We start from the raw sequence: 19,483 nt of genomic DNA, 5'->3' as shown, positions 1-19,483 counted from the left end.
GATCCAGAGACATTGATGCATGCAACAGATGATCATATCTCAGAAGAAAGAGGGAAGTGGGGGGTGGAGGGTGAGAAAAGATTAACCAAAGAAGTTATATGCATATATGCATAACCTATGGACACAGTCAGTAATGGGGTGAAGGCCTGGGGAGGGAGTGGGAGCAAAGTAGGGGGGTCAGTTGGGGGAAAAAATGGGACACCTGTAATACTCTCAACAATAAAGGTAAATAAATAAAATAAAATAAAAGAATCTCTTGTCCTTTTGGACATCATGGATGGACCTGGAGAATATTAAGTTAAGTGAAATAAGACAACCAGAGAAAGACTAATTTCACATGATCTCATTCATATGTAGAATCTAAAGAACAAAAAAAATTGATGAACTAGATAGGACCACAGACGTGGAAGCCTGAAACAGACTGACAGATATCAGAGGGAAGGCAGGAAGGAGGGCAGGCAGAGCTTAATCAAAGAACTTATGAGCACATATGAATAGCCCATGGACAGAGACAATAAACAGGTGAAGTCCTGGAGTGAGGTGGTCTGTGGTTTCCAGAGCCTTCTCTCCAATTTCTCTCCCATAAAATGGTCAAATCCCTTTGAATAAGTAATCAGCAGAGTCATGAGTTAGCAAAGGCCTCAAGGAAATCTCTTATTCAGCCTTTAAATAACTCACTAAAGAAAAGATACTTTGGTAAGTAACTCAAGGGAGCTGGCTGTTTAACCAGAGACACCAGGAGCCCCCCTCTGAAAAGTCACCAATTTTTAGCCTCTAGTGCACATCTTCCCAGAATAAACTGACTTCTTGAAGAAATGTTTTTGTAAGCCTGTCTTGAAGCACAAAGACCATGGACTGAGCCCATATCTAGACCTAAGGACTCTATTAAACATGCAGTCCTTAGGCTGAGGGGCATCTTGGAGGATTCTCTTCCCAAATGCCCTGAATTTCCCTTTCAGAAACAAAGAACTGATGTTCAGGGAAGACAAATGACCCCACATTATGGCAGAGCTGGGATAAGGACCTAAGACCTGTGCAGATGGGGCCTTCCCACAGTACCACTCTATCTCCCTATACAGTGAGTATTAAAACCAAAGTTGTCTACAGCAGCTAAAGATCATAGATCACCAAACCACTGTAGTATCCACTCCTCTGTGGTGAAAATGACTTGGATTTGGCTTTTGTCCTATCCCATACCCAGACTCTCATCTATATTCAAGTACATATTTATGATTATCTTCATATTGGCTTCCTTCAGCCACAGATAAACAAGTCCTAACTTTCCTTAGTAGAGAGTCTGTGTAAAGTAGGGTCTATGAAAACTATCTAACCCAAGAGCAAACAAAATGATCCAATGTACCTATCCTCAAGGTAGTGGCAGGAGAAAGACACACAGGTGGGGGATGTGGTAGGCTTCAGGCAAGGAGAACAGTGCTGGCATGAGAGTGAGTCAGTGGAATGATTTTTTCAACAGAGCTGAATATATGCCTAACCCCCAAATCAGTAATGAAAAGGTGAGGTACCAAAGGAGATCCAATTTGGAAGTGGGAGGCCAGAAATATGAGCAAGCAAATGCCCACCCACCTCACTGAAGAAAAGAAATGAGGTATAGAGGAGGCCTCAAGGGAGGCTGATTTGAGAAGGCAAATGCAGGTGTCCCAAAGTGAGTCCACCTTGGGTAGTGAGAAGTGTTCCTATGGGGAAGAAATGGAAACTAAAACCAATCTTGTTGTGATCAGAGAGGACTGAGATTTGGAGGCAAGCGTAGAGCAAGAGGGGGCTCGCCAGCACAGCAGAGGGTGCAGCTCTCCACTCACATGCCAACAATGTGGGTAACACTCTTTCTGAGGTGCTTTGGGTAGCACTGAAGTTGAGGAACAAGAGGAATGCTCTCACCTGTGCTAGGGCACTGCCCTACTCTCGGGACAACTTGTACCAAGGGTAAGAAAATAGGATTATTTTTGTGGGCCCATCTAAGCAGGACTCACCAACCAGCAGGAGCAGCTGGAAGAGACCAAAGCAGGAAGTTGCTGGGGGCTGGGTAGGGCATTGAAGAGGGGAGTTATCAACTGAAACTTGGCCAACGACCATCTTCTGGGAGGTATAGTCCCCGAGGGCCCCATCCGACCCAGGTAGTCTTGGTGGTAAGTAACCAGGATCTTGCCCTTGAGCAATCAAAGAGGTCATCAACAGGCTTTCTCCCTCTGTAGAGGTGGGAGTGGAGATAGGATCATGACTTCTCAACACATCCAGTGCCTAGCAACAGAAAACAATGTGCCTGGCAGCAGGTGAGAGCCCTTTCTGTCAACCTGAACTCTATTTTTCTGTACTTTCTGTAAAGAGAAAAGCTGGGGGCCTTACACCCATCTACCCCACACACACTTGGCCTGGACCTACACTCCAGAGCAGCTGTGAGCTAGCTTTGTGACATCACATACCCAGTGGACAGTGATTTAAGCAGCTAGTTGCCCCATGACTGATACTCTAGAATACTGAGGGTAGTATTGAGGATATTGGGCATCCCTGTTGTGACCTAAGGCATTTCTGACTCTAGGGTTCAGGGATAAGATCCTGGGGACACGAATACAGCAGCTCCATGGCTAGTCAGTTTAAATGAAATGGGTGAAGACAAGTTGGCCCCTTCAATGGATAAAGTGCCACAAATAAGTGTCCAATATGATGCATTCCCAGATCCAGATATGGATCCGAAGGAGGCTTTGGAGAGGCACAGTGACCAAGGCAGGAGCCAAGATCCAAGTCCCCAAGACAACTCACAATCAAAAGACCCAAACTAAGTCACCGCCAATGTGGAAGGAAACAACATTCTTCTTGGGCTTTCCTTCCCAAGAAAGCTTTGGAGGATAGTGGAGGACAGTGCCTTCATGTCTGTGTGCTGGAATGATGACAGAGACACTGTGATCATTGAAGAAGACCTTTTCCAGATGAATGTTCTTTGCCAAAAGGGAGAGCAACAAATCTTTGAATCAAACAGCCTGAAGACTTTCATCTGCCTGCTGAACCTCCATAGATTCAGCAAAATATGCCCAGGCAACTGTTCAGTTTGCTCTCCAGGGAACAAATTGATGGTAAAGTAGAAAGTCCTCCCATTTCCCATGTTCTCTGTTACTCAAACATCTTCCTAGTAGACCGAGAAGAATGATTTACTAAAAGGGTTTCGTTTCAGAAGATAACTCTTTTTTTTTCCCACATGAGACAGTATTTATCCAAAGATAAGAAAGTATAGATTTTCAAATGAAACTATAACCCCATTAGAGATAACCTGCAGGGATGACTAAAGACTCTGAGAAGTCAGTTAATGTGAAATAGATATATTTTCTCCCAGAATGATTAAATAATTACTTTTGGTTCAGATCTACAGAAACTGCAACTTACAGAGAAACAAGCTTTGGCTGGTCAAGAACATTAAAAGAAGAGAAACAATATGGTGGTGTAGGTAACAGCTGCACCCGCTGCCTCCCACAACCACATCAAAATTACAACTAAAATACAGAACCACCATCACTCAGTCTTCTGAAATCTGGCTGAACAGAAGCCCTGGAACCAGGGAACTGAAGGAACATCAAGAGCAGTAGGAGGGGCGGAGGTGCTGGCGGATCAAGCTGAGTCACAGAGTCGTGGGCGGGGGCCCAAACCTGGTGCTGCGGTTGAAACCCAAGAGGGAATCTTGGCAGTGGGGGTTTCCCGGAAGAGTGAGGGGTCCCAGCCCCACAACAGGCTCCCAGCCCAGGGCTTCAGGGCCAGGAAGAGAAATCCCCACAACTCCGGGCTGTGAAACCAGCGGGGACTGCCTCTGAGGGTCAAGGAGGCTTTGGGAGTCCCAGGCAGCTCCTCTTAAAGGGCCTGTGCATGGACTCAGATGTGCTCCCTCTGAGCCCCAGAGCCAGGCAGCAGCCTGAAAGGAACCTGGGACACTTGGGGAGGAACTAACCTGCCTGAAATTGGGACAAAAGGTGGAGGGGCAGCTTTCTCCCAGGCAGAAGAGCTGGCAGAGGCCATTGCTCCTCTGGCGAGTCCTCCCCGCACACAGCTGGCAGGCAGGCACCATATCTGAATCATCAGCTCCTGGCTCAGAACTTTGGCCCTCCCAGGTGATTCCCAGAGGCCCCGCCCCTCCCTACTGCAAGCTCATCCAGGCCATTTCCAGTGGCTTTTCTGTGCAAGTGGCCTCTCGAGCCTCATGCTTAGGACTTTCCTAAAATCTCTCAAACAAGCAGCAACGTTCACCATACGGCTTGATAAGTGGCCCCAGGCATGGCACTAGTGGCAGCCTGCACTGGCTCATAGCTTGGCCTCTCCCAGATACCTCCAAGCCCAGCACAAGTAACAGCCATCTACAGTTTGCTGTGTAGCTCATGCTGGGTGGCTCTACGCAAGGCACTGGCAGAGGCTGACTTTGCACCTTCCAGGAGGCCCCAGAGACAGTGCACCTGGTGGTTAGACTCAACCACACTGGACTACAACCCTACCACATCCAGGAGTGACACACTCAAGGGGTGCACTTGGTGAACACCAAAGATCCACTGAAGTAAATCCTGCTCCATAGGGATGTCTCCAGCACAGCAGCTCTTTGGCTGTAGTTGCAGCTGGTCCTCACAGTCGATTGGCCTGGGGGTCAATTCCTCCCAGTGATGCCAACAGCAACCAAGGCTCAACTACAACAGGACAGTGCACACAGGACACAGGGGAGCACCTAAAAAGCCCAGCTCAGGTGACTGGGGAGGCTGAGCCCCTGGACCCTACAGGACATCTACTACACAAAGCCACTCTACACACTCCAGGAGACATAGCAGCTCTACCTAATATATAGAAACAAACATCTGGAAGCAGCCAAAATGTGGAGTCAAAGAAACATATCACGAAGGAAAGAACAAAAGAAAACTCCAGAAAAGGAACTAAATGAAATAGATTCAAGCAAACTAACAGACACAGAGTTCAGAATTATGGTTATAAGGATGCTCAAGGATCTTAGTAACACTATTACGAAAACAAGTGAGACCATCGACGATATAGTAAAGTACCAATTTGAAATGAAGCCTATAAGAACTGAAATGAATAATTTACAGGGAATCAACAGTAGAGTAGAGGACACTGAGAATCAAATCAGCAATTTGGAACATGAAGAAACAAAAAACACCCAACCAGAAGAGCAAAAAGAAAAAAGAATTCAGCCCAGCCGGGTGTGGCTCAGCCAGTTGAGCATTGACCTGGGATCCAGGCAATCAGGGTTTGATTCCCAGTCAGGGCACATGCCTGGGTTGCGGGCTCAATCAACGACTCTCTCATCATTGATGTTTCTATCTCTCTCTCTCTCTCCTTCTCCTTTCCTCTCTCTGAAATCAATAAAGATATATTTTTAAAAAAAAAAAGAATCCAGAAATATGAAGATAGCAGAAGGAGCCTCTGGGACAACTTCAAGAGGCCCAACATTCATCTTATTTGGGTGCCAGAAGGAGTGGAAAGAGAGCAAGAAATTAAAAATGTACTTGAAAAAATAGTTACAGAAAACTTCCCCTACCTGAGGAAAGAAATAGACTTACAAGTTCCGGAAGTACAAAGGGTCTCAAACAAGAGGAACCCAAAGAGACCCACAGCAAGACACATCATAATTAAAATGCCAAAGGTTAAAGACAAAGAGAGAATCTTAAAAGCAGCAAGAGAAAAGCAATTAATTATATACAAGGGAACATCCATGCGACTGTCAGCTGATTTCTCAACAGAAACTTTGCAGGCCAGAAGGGAGTGGCAAGAAATATACAAAGTGATGAAAAATATGGAACTACAACCAAGATTACTCTACCCATCAAAGCTATCATTTAGAATTGAAGGTCTGATAAAGAGCTTCTCAGACGAGGAAAAGCTAAAGGACTTCATCACCACCAAACCAGCACTACAGGAAATGTTGAAGGGTCTTCTTTATCAAGAAGCTAATGAACAAAAGAATCTGATGAACTAAATAGATCCAGGGACATTGACTCATGTAACAGATGATCATATTTCAGAGAGAAGAGGGAAGGGGGGTGGAGGGTAGGAAGAGATTAACCAAAGAAGCTATATGCATATATGCATAACCCATGGACACAGACAATGATGGGGTGAAGGCCTGGGGAGGGGGTGGGAGCTAGGTGGAGGGGGTCAATTGAGGAGGAAAATGGGACACCTGTAATACTTTGAACAATAAAGATAAATTTTTAAAAAAAGAAGTACATTAAGAGAAAAGGAAACCTCATGACTCCAGGGACCAGCACACCTCCAAAGAGAAAGAAGAAACTAGCCCTTACAAGGCACTACAAGAATTCACCACCATATAGGCACTAAAGAAGCTGAGGGAAAGGCTCAGAAGAAATCCTCGAGTGCTCGGGGACCCAGGGGCACCCTGTCATTCAAGTTCTTAGGTCTGCAGTCCATGAGCAGTGCCATGGAAGTCCAGTGTCCAAGTGAAAAAGGTGGCTCAAGTGGGGAGGGCACATCTGGGAATGCCATGTCTGTGCCCATGGCTACTGCTGGAACCAATGACACAGGGAATCTGCCCCCCAGACCCCCAAATGACCCACTCTATGGTTCGATGATGTATTTGTACAACACCTGTTATTCCGTCCTGATGGCTGACCTTTCAGTGATGGCTCCACCTAAAGACCCTGAGGACAACGAGGAGGAGGAAAACTCTTCAGATAACAAGTGTTCACTCTGTGAGCAGTTCAAGGACAATGCAGGCCCCTAAGCTCACAAGTGACAGAAAACAATCACCACTTTGCAACCACTAATCCATTTTGGCTTTAATAAAGAAAAGCAAAACTACATGGTAGTAAATAAACAATCCAATGAGGATTGTGTGTCCATGTTCTTCTGTTTCCATGCCACAGACCTCATCAGATGAGCCCGAGGAGGCTAGAAATCCTGACTCCAGACAGGCTTTTGTTCCTGTTATCCTCTTTCATTTTCACACACTCAGCCAAGGATCTGGAAAGGGAGTCCTGAGGTAAAGCCAGGAAGATCAGGTTCCTGGGCTCTGCCTGCTGGTCAGGAGGGAGTACTGCCTGGCTCCTAACCTTGGGGGGATGACTTTACATTTGTCTTGCATCTTGAAACAGGAGAGTTTTTCCTCACGGGTCTCCCTGTGATGCCAGGAAGTTCCTGATCAGCATCTGAGTGTCTCTAACCTAAATTCCAGGGGCCTCCAGGGAGACCCACCTAAAACTTGGACCATTCCATCTGGTAAGTAGTGTAAGACCATTCCAGTCAATGCCTGGGAGAAAGCCCATCATCCTCACATCTAACCACCATTAGGAACTCTGCTAGAAGGGACCTAAATAAATAAAAGATTGCCCACAAAGAAAAACAAAAACCTCTACTCAACACTTTCCCACCCAAGCTGTATTTCAGATTCTTTCTTTGGTCACTAAGTAGCTATGTGACATGTATAACACTCAGCTCCATGACCCAAGGGACACTTTTACAAGAGACAAGAATCACTTGCCAGGACAGATAGGTGGTTTGTTTCAAAGTCTGATGTCCCCTTCATGGTGAATGAGGCCATCCCTGGCTGGTCACCCTCTGGCAATCATTCAGTGGCTGCTCACATCCCTCCACAATGTCCCCCGAATGCTGTTGAAGGGTTCTATGAGTTTGACCAGAAACAAGAGAAGGGAAAATGTGTAAGGGAGCCCTAAATACTAACCAGTTTTCTTAAAACATATTTCTTTGTACAGCCCAGGAATGAGCAGGACCAAAATGAGTGACAGCACCAAGATATTTCATGGCAGCTTCCCCTTTTCCCTAAAAGTGAAAGTCCTTGATACTGTCAATGAGCCCAGAGAGGCATTTCATGAGGAAAGTCCCCTGCATCTGAGAGCAGAAATCTATTTACAAGAACAGCAGTGGTGGGTAGCTCTCTCTCCACAATGGTGCCAATTCAGCTTGAACCTAATTTCTACGTCTGGGGCATGATGGCCAGTTGATGGTCATGATTCAGCTGGTTTCTTGGTAACTTTCCTGTGAGGAGTCCTCTTGCCCCAAGTGGGTCAGGTGTTCTGGCATGTCTCCCTGGAAGATATCTTTTCCTGGTTATGGGCTCCAGTAACCATCTGGGGTTTGAAAGTGCAGTCAGGTACTTCTGTTTGGCCAGTACAACCTGATTTCCACTTCTACAACCTCATCAAGAGCTATGTTTTCCAGGCACTGCAAAATTTCCCCAATGTCAGCAAGTCCTGTGCACCAGAAAGAAGCACAGAGATGTTTTTCCTTCCATAAACCAAGGTCTGCCTGTAAGAGAAAATGATTATTCAAAGCTACGACCACTAGGGACTAAGCTGATTTCACCAAACAACACAGAGTGACCTGGGTCTCTCTGACTGAGTACTTCCAATGTATCAAACTGTTCAGGGAATTCTGGCTGAGGCCAGGGGAAAGAGAAATGAAGAGAACAGGGCCTGGTCCTCAACAACTCCACCCAGTAATGAGCACGTCCCAGCCAGACTTCTGAGGGCAGCATGTACAGGTCAGATGCTGTGGGGAACTCACAGACAATCGAGTCCCATACACTTTACCAGGTGAAAGGGGCTGATGTGGGAACCTCAACCACTGAGGGGTGAGGGAACTTGCTCAGGATGCCATGGGCAGTGGGGGTGGGGCAGGTGTGTGAAGTCAGGCAGACAGCCTGAGTCTGGAGGCCACCCAACTTTTTCTGTGTGCTGTGCAGCTTCTTGTGGTATGTCACATGCACACACGCATATACACACATAAACACACATGTGAACACACAGCCAACACCCCATGCATATTCAGACCTGTCCCTGCCTCTCAGATCACCAAGAGGAACTGAGGCCCAGAGAAGACAGAAGGGTTCATCCAAGGTGGTAAAAATTCAGACCACAAAAACCCAGCCCAGGGCCCCTTACTGCCCCTTTGAAGGTGTGCTGCTTTCAGAAACCACAGGCCCACTCCAACAGGTTCAAAAGAAAATAAGCTCCAAACTCTTGAGCAAGGTCCTAGGGAAACCCTTGGAGGGGTCTATGCAATTCTGGGTTGTGACCACTTGCCAGCAATCACTCCACAGCCTTACTTCTTCCCTTCCCAAAGCAAGGCCTGAATCTGCATGGGGTTGCACTCCAACCTCTCCAGCAGCAGCTGCCTCCAGACGGCATCTTCCTAGTCACTGTGAACAATGTGGATGAAGAGGGTACAGTACTGGTGGCTGCTCAGCACAGCACTCCAACAAATCTCCAGAGTCTTGACCCTATTTAAGACAAAACCTGCATAAGGTTGCCGGAAAGAGAGGCAACAGAACTTCATCTCCCCAGAGATCCATGGGCCTGACATGGCCTGTGGAAATGCAGAACCGTGAATGTCAATAAACATCATGCACCAGCTCTCTAAGCTCATGGCCTGTGGACTGACCTCTCCCCAGTGTCGTCTGTGGGTCCTGAAATCACAATGACAGTGATGGTGAGAGAGCACAGAATATTGACTCCTTCTTCCTATCACCATGCAGTCAGCTGCCAGGCACAATGGAAAGGGCTGGTGGTCATCATAAGATGAGTGAGCTCTGCAAGCCTGATGAAAATCATCAGGACCCAAGAGAGAACCAGTACCTGGTGGTGATGCAGCTGTTCAGACCTGAGGAGGAGGACTAGCAGGAAGAGGCCCTGTCTCCCTCCTCCTCTGTCTCTTCCTCCTTCTCAGTCCTGTTACCAGACAGCCTGGAAGAGGTGGCTGCTGCTGAGACAAGAAGTCCTCCCAAAAGCCCTCAGGGTGCCTGCCCTCCCCCACTGCCATGGCAACCCCTCCACATAGCCAACCTGAAGAGGAGGGCAGCAGCAGTCAAGATGAGGAGGGGCCAAGCAGCAGGGAAGGTGCTGAGTCCTCTCTCTGAGATGCCCTACATTTGAAGAATGCTTACTTGGTGGAGTTCCTGCTCCTGAAGTACTGTACCAGGGAGCCAACCCCAAAGGCAGAAATGCTGAGTAGCATCATCAAAGAGTACCAGGAACACTTCCTTGAGATTTTCAGCACAGCCTCTGAGTGCATGCAAGTCCTCCTTAGCATTGATATGAAGGAAGTGGACCCCAGTGACCACACCTATGTCCTGGTAACCACTTTGGGCCTCACCTATGATGGGATAGTGAGTGATGGGCACAGATTTCCCAACACTGGCCTCCCTCCTGGTCACACTTCTGTGGGTGATAGCTGCAAAGGTTGATTGTGCCCCTAAGTAGAAAGTATGGGAAGCACTGAATGCCATAGGGATGCATGATGGGAAGGAACATTGATTCTACAGGGAGCCCAGGGAGCTCATCACCAAAGTTTGGGTGCAGGAACAGTACCTGGTGTATGGGCAGGTGCCCAGTAGCGATCCTGCATGCTATGAGTTCCTGTGGGATCGCACGGGTCACGCCGAGACCACCATGTTGAAAGACCTCAAGTTTTTGCTCCAGGTTAGTGACAGGGATCTCAGGTTCCTCCCATCCTTGCCTGAAGGGCCACTATGCCTGAGCCATAGTTGCATCCAGGCACATTTCAGGCTCATATTCATCAGCTTCATTTGCTGGGCATGAAGTGAGGCCCATTTTCCACTCTGTGTTTGAGGAGAGAGCAGACAGTGTTCTAGATAGTGAGGTCCAGGGTGAGTTGGGGAATATGGGCTGTTGCATCTTTGGGCTTCTGTGATGATTTAGAAATTTATTCTTGTTTTCTGTAGAAATTTTTCAAATGTTGTTCCTTTTCATAGAAGTTTTCATAAGCCTCAGCATCTAAGTTTGTGAATGACATTGAGCATACATGTATTTGCATTATCCGGGTCAAGAGTAAGAGTTTTGCTACTGTGTGAAAGAAATTGGGGCATCTTTCAGCTTAGTTTGTGATTCTGAACTAGATAACATGGCATTAGAACAGGATTTCCTTGAAAATGTGAAAAAACTCAGCAGTACAATCAATGGGGTCAAGAAATAGAGAAAAAAAAGCAAAAGGTTGTTAATTCTTGCTTCTTATCCCTTTTTGTCTGTCATTCTGAGACAAATTATGTAAGTATCCTTGGATTTGCTTGGTTCATTCAAGAAAGTGGAGACATTTCACCTGAATAAAGATGACCCCTGCTCAGTGGTTCATTTATTCCTTAGACATTCACTGAGCCTCTTTCCTCTGGAAGGCCTTGTGTTAGTAGTGGTGACACTAATATAAGCAGGACATACCCACCCACAGAATGACAATGTGGGAGCCACATTCATATAAAGAAGGTGTTGAGGTGTCCCGTAAGTCCTACAGAACAAGTAAAAGAAAGAGAGGTGATGGGACACCAAGGGAAGGCAGTCAAATGTACATGGCCCAAGCCAGGGCTATCTGAGGCTTTGGACAACTGTGATTCCCTCTGTGGGGGTTGATTGCAATGAAGGTGGGTGGTGGCAGTGACCTGACATTGCAGACTATTTGTCTTGGGCTTGAGTAGAAAGTGAGAAACAATAAGGTGCTCTGAAGTTCCGCTGGGTCATGGGTAAAGCAGAGTGAAGTGTCCACTGGAAGGAAGGCTGTCCATTCTGTGCTTCTGTCACATTGCCGAAGAACACAGTGAAGAGCTAGGTGTTTTATCCCCATTACCTGCTGGATTTCCTGAGAAATAAGGGCTTGCTCCCTGAAGTAATGCCCCTAAAACACTAGGCAGACACACTTCTTCTTGTCCTTGGAAAGCCAGGACTGACTTCATTGTTATCACAAATTATGCTGACACGTCACTTGTATTGCCTGGCCATTTTTAGTTCTCTTGCCTGCTATGTTGTGATATCTTCGCCCCTCCCCAGACATCCTGGGCCCATTTCTTGACCACAGTGAGGCTTTGTTTTCTCTGATAACAGTAGTAGGCACTGCTTCATGAGGTCTTGAGGATTCAATGGGACGTACATTAGGTAGCAAGGTACTTGACACTTAAATCATAGGTACTGTAACTTTTCACTAGGGATGCTAACCCACCCCCACATGCCTCTGTTCTTCAGCCAACGGTAGAATGTTCTTGATACCCATTTCCCTCTACATGCTGCATGTCAAACTGTACCTCAAGACTCATTAGGGATGATCACTCATCCCCTCATGCCTTGCCCATCTGTGGCACATAGTTGTTTTTTTTGAGGTAAAGGAAGAGACAACTATGGGAGAGAAGAGAGGGCAACACCCTCTAAGTCCTTAGAATAATCTGACTGAGAGCACACCACCAAGCTCTGATCTAGGTCCAGCTGTATAGGTAATGATATTCCCTGCCTTGGAACCCTGAAACCTGCAAAGTTGGAACCACATTATCCTTCCTTGGCTCTATCAGACCAATGGGTCAGAGGCAGGGCCACTTTAAGGAACCTGGAGCTTCTAGTTCTGGGCTGCAATGAAAATTGAGCCCACCTCCAATTTCTCCTTTGCTGATTCATACCCAGACACCTTCCCAAATTATTCTTTGGATATACAGCCCTCCCATATTTCCCTGCTTGAAGACTTGGGTCTGTGTTCAATTTTCCCATGCCCACATTCTTTTCTACCTTGAGTCCTTATCTTGAAACATTTGGGGTTGGCTACCAAATTCCAGAATTCCTGCTGCTGAGTGACTGTCCTATGATGAAGTGAGGCCCATCTACTAGGTCATCAGTCATCCTTGAAGCAAAAGTTCTTCTATTTTCCCCTGCTCTGTCCTTTGAAAGTCTGGTTTACCAACTCCAGCCATATCAAGACCATTTAGCTTGTGACAATTCCCCTTGTCACAAAACCTTTCTGAGCTCAGAATATAATTCTGCTTGTGAAAATATAGGTAAAAGCCCACTGGGTCCTCAGAAGTATATTTACTGTCTGCTGTGAAAAGTCAATTCCATGTCACAGAATAAAATGTGTCCATTTGGATACTTGCAGCAAGGAGTTTTCAAGGTCATGCTCATTTCAATGCCTGATAAATGGTATGTAATTTAGATATTACCATATTTTTAAATATTGGTATTTCATAGTCAAAGAGATTCTAACTTATTAACTTATGAGGTGAATCAGATATCATTCACCAGAAATCATTGCAATTAGTCTCAAGATAAGATCTACCAACAATGATGGCAGGTCTTGTAAGTGACTTGAAAAACTGCTGAAAAAGTGACATCAGCAAAACTGTTAGAGTAAGAACCCCCTAATGGCTTTTGTCCATAAATGCAATGAGAAACCTGGTAAAATTTTCAGAATCAGAAATGAAAGAGGGACCTTACTAATGACTTTAGAGGAAAACAAAGGATTATAAGAGAGTTCTTATGAACATCATGCCAACAAATTAGATAAGGTGGATGAAATGAAAAAATTCCTAGAAATATACAAACTAGGAAAACTGACTCAAAAATAAATAGAAAATCTGATTAGATTTATAACTTGTAAAAGGTTGCATTAGTAACCAAGCACTTGCACCAAAGAAAAGTCTCAAAAAATGTCTTCACTAGTGAATTGTACCAAATGTTTAAAGAAATAGATCAAGCCCGGCCAGGCATGGCTCAGCTGTTGAGCGTCGACCTAGGATCCAGGAGATCTGGGTTCGATTTCCGGTCAGGGCACATGCCCGGGTTGCGGGCTCGATCCCCAGTTGGGGGCATGCAGGAGGCAGCCGATCAATGACTCCCTCATCATTGATGTTTCTATCTCTCTCTCCCTCTCCTTTCTTCTCTCTGAAATCAATAAAGATATATTTAAAGAAAAAGAAAAAGAAAAAAAAAAAGAAATAGATCAAAAGAGAACTCTTCCTAACTCATTCTGCGAGGCCAGTACCACCCTGCTAACTAACCCAGACAAAGATATCACAGGAAAATAAAATATAGATCAATATCTCTTAGGAATATAAATTCAAAAATCCTTAACAAAATACTCTTACCTAAATCCATTAGAATATAAAAAGGATTATACACCACAATCAAATGGGATTTATCTCAGGCATCAAAGTTGTTTCGGTATATGAAAAACAGTCAATATAACATCATATCAATAGAGTAACGGAAAAAACATGATTATCTAAAAGACATGAAGAACTTGAAAAAATCTAACAGTGCTTCGTGATAAAAACACTCACAAATAGAAAATGTGGTGAACTAAATAATGGCTCCCCAAATATATCAATGTCCTAAATCCTGGAACAAGTGAATACTACGTTATACATCAAATTCCTAGCAGATGTCATTAAGTTATGAATCTTGAGATGGAAAGATTATCCCTGATTATGTTAAGTGGACTCTAAATGCAATCCCATGTGTCTTTATCAGAGAGGTATTTGATAAACACAGAGGAGGAATAAGACATGTGAAGATGAAGATAGAGAGATTTGAAGATGTTGACCATGAAGATTGGAGTAATGCAGCCACAAGCCAAGGATTGCCAGTGGCCACCAGAAGGTGGAAGAAACAAAGACAGGATTCTTCCTTAGAGCCTCTGAAGGAGGTGTGATCCTGCTGATATTTTGACTTCAACCAAGTGGTACATATTTCAGGCTTCTGGCCTCTAGAACTGTGATAGAATAAATACAATATGAGGGGAAATGACTGTCACCTTCTAAATTATGTTTGTACTCGGAAAGTCAGAAACCAACACTCTGAGTGTATTCTACAGTCATCCTTTTTGTTGGTGTTTGTCACAGGCAGTCATGAAGGTGATCATGTGGAACAGGGGCAGGTTTTTGTCTCAGTTCTCCGTGTGTCTGAAACAGCGCTAAGGCTTTGAACAGTAATAGTCAGCCTTATCCTCAGGAAAAAGTTCTGCAATGTTCAGATAGGCAGTTTTGCCAGACATGGAGCCAAAGAACCACCCTGAAATCCCTGAGAGCTGAGAACTTGCAATGATCTTAGTTTGGTGGGCACCATGAAAAATCTGTTGGTACCAGCTCACATTATGTGTTCCAAAGTTGTTGCTGTTTCCAGTACAGAGAGAGCGACCTTCTGACCCATAGACACTAAGTTTTTTGCCTCAGTTCAGACTAAACCCAGGACACTGGAACAGAAAAATGTAGATACAGAGAGGTGTTCACCCCATGGTGGAGACTTCCCAGGCTTTGCTTCTGAGCACCACAGGTGAGTGAACTGCACAAAGTCCAGGAGTCAGTGTAGCTGCTCCTTCCCATCCAGTCATCTCTGCACTTCCTTCATCACACACATGCACATACACACCCATGATAAATTCTAGCAGGTTGCAGAGTGTATGGGAGCATCACTACAGCGGCAGAGACTCTGCACCCAAATGCAAGGGCTGGGCAAACATGGAAGGGCCAGGGAAAATTTGCATGAAAGTTTCCTCAATGCTTCCCTTGAGGGGAAAAGATAAGAGAGATTTTGGTCTAGACACCTCTCTTCCTTTCCCTCTTTTCTCACTGCTTAAGTGACTGGCTGGAAAAAATCAAGGGAAATGATTATGAGGTTCACTTGTGGCTACACATTTTTTTCTTATATTCTATGAATATGCTGTGGCCAGTAAGCAGTGTTTTACTTCTCTCTGTCAACACTCCTCTGTCATGGTCTGGACTTAGTCTGAGCTGAAGCAAGAAACCTCAGTGGCTGCAGGTGAGAAGGTCACTCTCTCCTGCACTGGAAACAGGAACAACGTTGGAACAAATAATGTGAACTGGTACCAACAGATTTTTCATGATGCCCACCAAACTATGATGATTGGAAGTACAGATGTAATTTAAATGGTGAGTGACAGTCATTGCTCTTCATTAGGTTGTTTTTCATCTTGTGGCTATTATGCATAAATCTGCTAGAACCATTTCTGCATACGCTAAGAAAATTTGTGTGCAAGGTTTTTTTTTGTTTTTTTGTTTTTGTTTTCTGTGGTTGTGTTTTAATTTATTGAGTGGACACCTAGGATTGGAATTGCTGAGATATATGGTAACTTTACATTACATTTGAAAGGAACTGTCCTAAGGTTTTAATATGGATTCATGGGTTAAATTTCTACCAACAATGTATAAGGTTTATGATATTTTCACATCTTCATGAACAACTGTTATTATTATTAGATTTCATTTTTAACACAGCCCTTCACATCTGTGTAAAGCAATATCTCACTGCAGTTTTGATTTGCATTTCCCTAATGGTCAGTGATGTTGAGCATCTCATGTTTTACTTTGTTTTATTTATTTATTTTAAAAATATATCTTTATTGATTTCAGAGAAAGGAAGGGAGAGGGAGAGAGAGAGACAGAAACATCAATGATGAGAGAGTGACTGATAGGCTGCAGCCAGCAACCCAGGCATGTGCCCTGACTGGGAATCTAACCCTGATCTCCTGGATCCTAGGTCGATGGTCAACCGCTGAGCCATGCCCAGCCAGGCTACTTTGTGTTTTAAAGTGAAGAGAACATGAGGATCTGTGGTATCACAGGGATCATTCATGTTAAGAAACTTTAACTGAGCTTTGTCTGAAATAGTATTCAGCCTGTGTTCACCCCTCACAGCAAAACAAATTTTCAGAAAAACAATTCCTTTAAGAGACAATGGAATGGGTAGCATGAGGCCAACCTTCCATGAGAGGACCATTAGATAATAATGTCCTGTGGAATCTGTTTGTAACAGGCACTCAGGACTCACAGTTTTTTTCCAGGACTGTTCTAGAGTCTTCCTCTGAGCATGCGATTCTCTCAGTCACCATTTCAAACACCAGGACCTGTCTGTAACTTCTGATGCCTCAGCAGATGTCACTCCACTGGGAACCAGGACTTGGTTGGAGCCTGACTGCAGTGCCTTCTTCCCATTGGCATGCACACAGTGCCATTTTCATTAACCTCATTAACAGCCCACATGGATTCCTGAAAACCACTACACAAAGAATGCATAAGGACATTCCAAGAAAAAATAAATATTCCCAAAAAGCTGCAAAAAAGACTTGCATAAATATATATAATTATTAATGAAAAGGATTAACTAAAATGCAAAAGGTATGTAAATTTGCTTATTCATCAATATTAAAAATTTATTTAAACAAACATCAGTGAGAATTGTGGGAAAATGTGACATTTTTTCTAATGTTTAATTGGAAAATTTTAAGTGAAAAAAATATACATTTTCAAAATAGACTAATACAAAGTGGAAAACTCATGATGAGATATTGAGATATATTTTTAAACAAAAACAAATTTAAAAGAGTGAGGTTATTGCAGAAACCAAAGAAGACAAGCAAACAAGCAAATATCTGTATTTGATGAATCACAATCAAAGCCTCTAGGAGAGACCATAGACGTGTGAATAGAGACAGGAACCTGGTGAGCTACAGAAAGCAAGCTTGACTTCCAAAGCTTTGGGCCATAGTGATGTGCGTGCCTTGACACCAGCTGCAGATCTGCCCTGTGATCCCCTCGCAGCTGCTCAGTGAGGCCCATTCATTCAAAGAAGCCTGGGCCTGAGGACTTTGTCTTGTTCCCACTGAAAAGTACTCACCAGCTGTGTCCTCTCCAACATGGTAGAGTTCCTTGAGCAGGTGCTTTGTCCCAGGGCTCTGAAGAAGGATAAGGACCAACTCCAACCTCCTCAGTTTGGGGTGTGAGCTGAGTTTTAGCACCAGGGCTCAGGGAATGCCTGTGGCTGGATGAACACTTATTTGCATGAGAGCTCCTCCTTTGGCAGAGGATGGAGAAGAAAAGGAGGCTTGGCGCAGCCCAGCTCCATTGTGGGTATCAGGAGCTGTGTGCACCATGGCCTGGACTCCTCTCCTCCTGGTACTCCTCTCTCACTGCATAGGTAGGAACAGGCCTCTGGGACTAGGTCAATTTCTTTAGTTATCAATTTCTTTCCTTTTATGGTCAGTTTCCTAAGTAGTTTTGTGCTGGTCCTTGCCCCATCTCTGACAAGTGTCTGCATTTACAGGTTCCCTCAGCCATCCTGTGCTGATTCAGCGCCCTCTTCTGCATCTCCAGGAACAAGAAGCATACTCATGGGCACCCTGAGCAGTAGTTTAGCACTGGAGGCTTTGCTGAAAGATGGTAACAGCAAAAGTCAGTGAGAACTCCCCAGTATCTCCTGTGGTTAAAATATAAATGAGAGAAGCATCAGGGCTCTGGATTCCCCGCCACTTCTCTGGATCAAAAGATGCCTTGACAAACTCAGGTGTTTTGCACTTTACAGGGCTGAAGCCTGAGGACAAGGCTATTATTGTAATATAAGGGGTGGCAATCATAAAACTGACACAGTAATCCAGACCCACAAGGAAGTGAAACAAAAATCTCCTGTCCACTTTCCTAATCTGGTGCAATCACTCCTGCTAGTGTCTTTGGACAAGTCTACCTAGCTCAGCAGTGACTTGTGTTGTCAGATCTTCATTGCACCTACTTGGACCAGTCATTCTGACAATGTCACATCCTTGTCTTCATTTCAACTATTAGATTTATTTATTGCTCGACATTCTGACTATGTTCATGTTTTGTACAAGCAGAATTTCCTAACTCAGAGATAAAAATTTCCCAATTGAGATATATGTGTTGATGAAATCAGGTTGATTCAGGGCATGCCCTGGTCAGAGTTGAGGATATGCTAAGATACGCTTGTGGTCTGAGTGCTCCAATCTGAATGTTGTGGTACAAAATATATGCAGAAATAAATTGTATTCCATCTATTATCAGTACACTATCAAATTTTTTTAAATTGACAGCAATGCCGTTTGTAGGAAATGCTAAGGAATACGTCTAAGAAAAACTTACAGTGAAAAGTGTAAAACATTACAAGAGAATTAAACTTATGTAGATATCCCAGTTTACAGCTAAAAATACCCAGTGCCTCTGAGATAACAGTTTTCCCCAAATTGAATGAAAAAAAAACTACAAAGTCTTCAGGAAAAATATACTTTCAGTGAAGGATGAGGTAGAAAATTTCAACAAAGAATTGGAAACTAAGAAATGAAAAACAACCCTGGAATAAATCTGTAGTTTCATGAGAACTGCTTGCACTTGGGGAAGGAGGGATGAAGGATGTAGATTTAAAGTTACAGGAACCACATCAAGGTGAAGCAGGAAGAGCTGTTTTAGTCTCCAAAGAGACAAAGTGGTGAGAGCAGCCCTGAGGGCCGATGGGCAGAGTGTGGGTGCAGGGGGCCTGGGCTAGCTACCACTGGCTGTTTAGCCTGTGCTGTTACCTGCAATGTGCACCTGGGTTGATATGTTTGTAATTGTCACCTTACCCCCAAAAGAACTGTGAAACTTGCCACATTTTGAATGTGGATTAGGACATAGGGTCTCCAAAGAAAAGGGGGCACCATGGGATTTCAGGGTTCCTGACTGTTTTTCCAAGGCTTACAAATGCTTCTTGTAATCTGGATAGAAAATCCATATACCCTTCTCCCAAAATCACAGTATATTTCGAGAATTTCCTCAGACTCTCCTGGAAAGCATGTGAACATGCCTTATAACAAATCGAGTGCTGGTATCCTGATCTGTGGGCCATGGGTAGAAGGCTAGTATGCACATTGAAATTTTGTATTCCTGACCTTTTTTCTTCTTTGT

The 19,483-nt window shown here is 44.4% G+C and overlaps 1 protein-coding gene and 1 pseudogene across 1 annotated transcript; one reads left to right on the top strand and one right to left on the bottom strand.

The window, feature by feature from the left end:
• Positions 1–7,986: 7,986 nt before the first annotated feature.
• EOLA2 (endothelium and lymphocyte associated ASCH domain 2) lies at positions 7,987–9,309 on the bottom strand. The gene is given in 4 exon segments (XM_016213929.1): positions 7,987–8,080; positions 8,082–8,157; positions 8,160–8,225; positions 9,057–9,309. Coding segments are annotated over 4 exon segments (489 nt in total).
• A 359-nt stretch (positions 9,310–9,668) lies between these two features.
• On the top strand, positions 9,669–10,571 carry LOC107537812 (melanoma-associated antigen 10-like; annotated as a pseudogene).
• Positions 10,572–19,483: the final 8,912 nt, after the last annotated feature.

Source organism: Miniopterus natalensis, chromosome X, assembly GCF_054644295.1.
Source record: "Miniopterus natalensis isolate mMinNat1 chromosome X, mMinNat1.hap1, whole genome shotgun sequence".
Taxonomy (NCBI): Eukaryota; Metazoa; Chordata; class Mammalia; order Chiroptera; family Miniopteridae; genus Miniopterus; species Miniopterus natalensis.
Note: the sequence above shows the minus strand (reverse complement) of the source record. Positions and strands in the feature narration are given on the sequence as shown.